The 5632-nt window shown below is 44.8% G+C and overlaps 1 protein-coding gene across 1 annotated transcript in view; it reads left to right on the top strand.

The window, feature by feature from the left end:
* cenpf (centromere protein F) overlaps window positions 1-5247 on the top strand; it is an 18205-nt gene extending 12958 nt beyond the window's left edge. The window contains exons 20-29 of the mRNA XM_010767405.1: window positions 825-1060; window positions 1153-1261; window positions 1523-1728; window positions 1825-2043; window positions 2202-2345; window positions 2499-2688; window positions 3189-3286; window positions 3768-3809; window positions 4009-4974; window positions 5218-5247. Of these exons, the coding sequence (XP_010765707.1) occupies window positions 825-1060; window positions 1153-1261; window positions 1523-1728; window positions 1825-2043; window positions 2202-2345; window positions 2499-2688; window positions 3189-3286; window positions 3768-3809; window positions 4009-4974; window positions 5218-5247 (2240 nt within the window). The remainder of the gene's footprint in view (window positions 1-824; window positions 1061-1152; window positions 1262-1522; window positions 1729-1824; window positions 2044-2201; window positions 2346-2498; window positions 2689-3188; window positions 3287-3767; window positions 3810-4008; window positions 4975-5217) is intronic.
* Window positions 5248-5632: the final 385 nt, after the last annotated feature.

The raw sequence follows: 5632 nt of genomic DNA, 5'->3' as shown, positions 1-5632 counted from the left end.
GAACTCGACAGGGGAAGCAAACACAGACATCACAACACGGAGCTTTACAGGCATTCTGGCTACGCATCACTCATTCACCAATGGGTAATGTTTAGATGGATTTTAGGAACTTCCCCTCGATTCTATTGGTTCTAACGGTTAGAAAGAGATGTCAATCATCAAAATCGAACGAGGAGGGCCGGAGATATGGCAAATCCATCCAAATGACCCCAGAAGTGTTTTTTTTTTGCTAAATCTCTCCTAAAAAGGTCAAATGTCACTTGTTTCGCATCAATCTTGATACAGGGTACTTAGGCCTATTATATGTTATAGTTTGGATTCCTAAAGCTTTTAGTCTACTATCCCATCATTCAAGGCTGGTTTTCACTGTAAGTAATGGGTTTTTTTTGGACAGAAACTATCATTTACATTTTTTTACTATGTTCAATCTGAATTTACTATAAAATAAAAACATTCTATATTGATTCTGACTTTTCTACATCCAACTCAAAGGTTTATCATTGCTTTGCGAAAAAAGATTATTAACTTACCCCTTTTTAGAAGTGAAGTTATAGTCATTTGTTCTGGGAATGTCATTTTCGAGCCTGAGACCTGAAAAACAGGCCCAGGGCTTAACAGGTTAAAGTGATCATTTAAATAAAATAAAAAGTTTAGAACTTAAAAATGAAACTACTTGCTATTGCTAAGGCAAGAAGAGTCACAACCTTGGTTAGACTCCCAAGGTCACAGACTTAATGATGATTTAGATACAATCTGATTCGCACTACATTGTACAACTTTAAATCTGTACAATTCTGTTTAAATGTCTTGTTTTCAATTTTCAGAGTCATCCCAGGTCCAAGCTGACACAGCTATGATCACAAAACAAGAACTCCAGACCCTGCGCTCAGACTTTGATTCACTGAGTTCGGACCTGGCACTGAGAATGGAGTTGACCTCCGAACTGGAAATCCAAGTTCAAAACTTAGAGACCAAACTTCAAGCAACAGAGGAGCAGGCACAGGGTGCAGCGCATAAGCTGAGCATCGCTGTGAAGGAAAAGAAAGTCGCTGCTGACCAGGTTTGAGCAAAGAAATTGTAGAATTAATGCCACTTAAATAATAAATGACAAGTTTACACTTCAAAGATACTAATACCATGTTCTAATTGTAGTTGTTCCAGCTGTCAGAAGAGAGGGAGACCTTAACTCAGCAGCTGCAAACAGCTAAGTTCCAGCTTACTGATGTGATGGAGATGATGGAAGGACTAGAGATGGCCAAAGGTAAATATCTCTCTGCATGTGAGCGATTAACTTCATCATACTAGATTATTTACGGATCTTAAACATCAGTCCTCAACAAGGTGCTAAATGTTAAATACATTTCGTTGTGAGTGCCTGCAATTAAAGAGCAACCGTAGTTTGTGTTCATGTGTTTAGGAGCAGCTTACACTTCCCTGCACAGAAAGGGAATGTGCAGGCTTTAAGGTCTGTTCTTTGTAACTGCGTGTTGGTATTGATTAGACACTTTCCTCGGTTCTGTAGGTGGTTGGGACGAGAAATTCCTTCAGCAGGAGAGTGAGCTGAGGAGGGTTCGCTCTGAGAAAGCTAACCTGGAGCAGCACATCCTGGGCATGGAGTCTGAGCTGGAGACCCTGCAGGGGCAGAGGAGCAAACTGGGGACTGAGATGGAGACGCAGAGGAGGACATGTTCAGGCATGGAGCAGCAGATAGAAACTCTCAGGACAGAGGTGAGCACTCGTCAAGAGCTAAAACAACATTGTGTTTCTTAAGCCTACTGATCCATTAGTGTTGCATTACTATTCTCAATCCTTCATTTTCTCCAGACAAGCCAGCTCAGGTCTGAACTTGTGTCCTGCACCGAGGAGCGTGACGACCTGAACCAGTCCATGGGCCAATGGAGAGACAAAGTTCACAACCTGGAGAACACGAACTGTGACACCAGAAACCTAATCTCCATCCTGGAGGATGACATCAGAGCAGGGAGGAAGGAGTATGAAGTCCTTCAAAGCAGCATGGAGAAACTGAAGACTGAGAGGCAGCAGGTATTTTTTACTTCAGGATTCCTGCATATACCCTGCTGGTAGCATTTAAGTAAATTCCACTAAGTCTGTCATCTTGTTAGGTTGGCTTCATCAGGCCAGAGGCACAAACTCCAGATGGGTATCTTGACCTTGTGTTTGTTTTCTTCTCATATTTGAAGCTGCTGGATCAGGTTAAGGCACTGGAGCAGGCAATATCCCATCAGAGTGGAGAAAGAGATGAGCTGATCGGGAAGCTGGACCAAATCCAAGAAGATCACACATCAGCCGATAACAACACGGAGTCCATGTTCGGCAAGATACAGGTGAGGGGCTGTTGCTTGTTGTGTCTAAGTTTCCTCATTATCAAAAAGCTTGCTATCTTAGGTTTTATGTTTTCAAAGCATTATCAATTAGATTTAAGTTTAGATTACATACACCAAAATACCCCCTAATTGTTACTCCTCTTTCTCCTAAAGGCGTTACAGGGAGAAGTGTGCCGCCTCTCACAGTCTCTGGAGTCTTCTCTTCTGGAAAAGGGAGAGATTGCCTCTCGCCTGAACTCGACACAAGAGGAGGTCCAGCAGATGAGGACTGGGATTGAAAAGCTGCAGGTTCGCATCGAGTCAGACGAGAGGAAGAAAAAGAAGATGGGAGAGATGCTCAAAGGTGACTCTTAAAATCTTTGAAATGACAAAACCTATTTAGTTGTGTGAGGTGGTGTCTGTGTGAGGTGGTGTCTGTATGGGGTGGTGTCTGTGTGAGGTGGTGTCTGTGTGGGGTGGTGTCTGTGTGAGGTGGTGTCTGTGAGGTGGTGTCTGTGTGAGGTGGTGTCTGTGTGAGGTGGTGTCTGTGTGAGGTGGTGTCTGTGTGGGGTGGTGTCTGTGTGAGGTGGTGTCTGTGTGGAGGTGGTGTCTGTGTGGGGTGGTGTCTGTGAGGTGGTGTCTGTGAGTTGTGAGAGGTGGTGTCTGTGTGAGGTGGTGTCTGTGTGAGGTGGTGTCTGTGTGGAGGTGGTGTCTGTGAGGTGGTGTCTGTGTGAGGTGGTGTCTGTGTGGGGTGGTGTCTGTGTGAGGTGGTGTCTGTGTGGGGTGGTGTCTGTGAGTTGTGTGAGGTGGGGTGGTGTCTGTGTGAGGTGGTGTCGGTCTAACTGTGTTGATTTACCCCTCTAGCTGCCCAGAGGAAATCTGACTCGCTGCAAGATCGCATTGCTGTCCTGGAGCGAGAGAAGGAAGACCAAGAGGAGAGTCTAGAGGAGGCTGTGCTTCAGGTAGTCTCAAACATGCATATGTTTAAAAAATAACCACTGCATCCTTCTTGCATTGTAATGTCTCAATGTAACCATTGTATGGAAGAAAGTCACATGTGAGGATGTTTGGTAAAATGCCAACATTTGCTTAGTAGTAGTAGAACCTTTATTCAGCTAGGAAAATCAATTAAGAACAAATTCTTATTTTCAATGATGACTTGACAGCAGGCAAAAGGCTTCCTGAGGGGATGGGGGTTGGGAGGAAGAAAATAAAAAGACAGACTCCTGGCACTACAGAACCCAGGAGATGACCCAGAGCAGAGATAACAGGCATAGCAGTTAAACATATCTAAAATAATACTGCTGGAGTTCAATCAGTCATTAAACCTATATAGAACATTCATCCATTCATTCATCCATTCCTTCCTTCATGGCAATGCATACTATAGGAGAGGTCAAGACATTAGTTTGTGTTAAATGAATGTTTGATGTTCCTACACAGGCTGAGACAGCCACAGCTGAGCTGGAGGAGGAAAGGATAAAGGTATATTCACTTTCATTAGCGTTTGGCTTAATGTTGGCCTTTCTCATGTATCTATACGTTCTCAATACCAAACAATATATTAATCCGATGTCTCGTTTATTTTCTCTTATGCTGCTTTTTCCCTTTCCATCCTGATTTTCTTCTCCTCCTTTCTGAACCCTGCTGCTGTCTGTCTGTCTTTGACCTTCCCCTCCTCCAGGTAGAGGAGGAGAAGAGGGAACTCACCGAGAAACTTTCCGAGCTGTCTGCCACACTGGACGACCTGAGATCAGAGAAAGAACACATGGAGAGAGAGCTGGAGACAAAGAACAGAGAGATAGAAGAACTGAAGTCCGCTAAGGAGCAGCTGGAGAGAGGGTTGGAGAAGGCAGAGGTGGAGAGAAGAGAGGGAGAGGAAAGGCAGAAAGGGCTGGAGAAAGGAATGAGAGAGGAAGCCGAGCTGCAAACAAAGAACATGGACGACCTCCAGGCACAGCTGGAGGCCTCCCAGCAGAGAGAGGCCTCCCTGGAGCAAAGGGGTGCAGACACAGAAGGGGAGAGAGAGAGGCTGCAGTCTCTGCTGGTGGAGATGGAGAAAGAGAAATCCTGCCTGCACACTTCTCTGGAGGAGTGGGAGACGGAGAGTAACAACCTGAGGAACAGTATTAAGGCTTTAGAGGAAGAAATAAAAGAGCTCCAAACACAGATTAAAGAACAAGAGAGGGAAATGCTGGAGAGGGAGGACGCTTCAGCAAAATCCATCCAGGAGGAAGTGCTCTCGACTCTGTCTTCAGTGGAACAAGAGAGAGATCATCTGCAGTGCACTCTTGCATCTGTAGAAGGAGAGAAAGAAAGGCTGGAGCAAGAGAGGGGGGTGTTAGCTGAAGAGAAAGAAAAGCTACAGGCTGACCTCTCATTGATCGAAAAGGAGACGCAACAAACGCTATCTTCATTGAAGGAAAGAACAGAGCAGGAGAAACTAAAGATCGATGGGGAAAAACAAGAACTGCAGTCTTCCCTTTCTTCGATTGAAGTCGAGAAGAATAACCTGTCCTCGGCTCTTTCCTCCCTGGAACAAGAGAAGGAGACACTCGCAGGAGAACAAGAGACTCTTCAGTCTACAGTTGCCTCGATGGAGAAGGAGTTGGAAGAGTCCAAAGAGTGTGCAGCAAAGCTCAATGAGCAGGTACACACACACACACACACACACACACACACACACACACACACACACACACACACACACACACACACACACTGTAGTGGCTTTTTAACTTTATCCATACGTAAGCCACTGAGGGATGGGAACGGGAGAACTAAGTTTGGACGCGTGTTCCAGATGACAAAACAATATCCATACGAGTGTATATCTTTCAATCCATCGATCCATTTATTTTGTTCTCCATATGGCCTTTCTGTTACCATTCAGATACCAATAGATGCACGCCAGTCACGCTGAATACAAACAGGTTTAACACACAGCTCATATTAACACGGCTTCTGCCGACACGGTCGAAAACTCTTTGCTTCCGTCCCACACACCTGATCACCCAGTGATTACATTTATATACACACACAAGTGAATACTCCATCTTGTGTAGAAAGTTGGAACTGCATCATTAATTAAACGTCCAGATAAAATACAGACACATGCATTATGGCTCCAACACACACACACACACACACACACACACACACACACACACACACACACACACCTGCTTTTTTCAACCTGGGCTCACCTCGGTTATTCTTTGAATTCTTACCACCAGAATAAAAACTGTGTGTGTGTGTGTGTGTGTGTGTGTGTGTGTGTGTGTGTGTGTGTGTGTGTGTGTGTGTGT

This window comes from Notothenia coriiceps, unplaced genomic scaffold (genome assembly GCF_000735185.1).
Source record: "Notothenia coriiceps isolate Sejong01 unplaced genomic scaffold, NC01 NC01_scaffold00004321, whole genome shotgun sequence".
NCBI lineage: Eukaryota > Metazoa > Chordata > Actinopteri > Perciformes > Nototheniidae > Notothenia > Notothenia coriiceps.
This window is presented reverse-complemented; position numbering and strand designations above follow the sequence as displayed.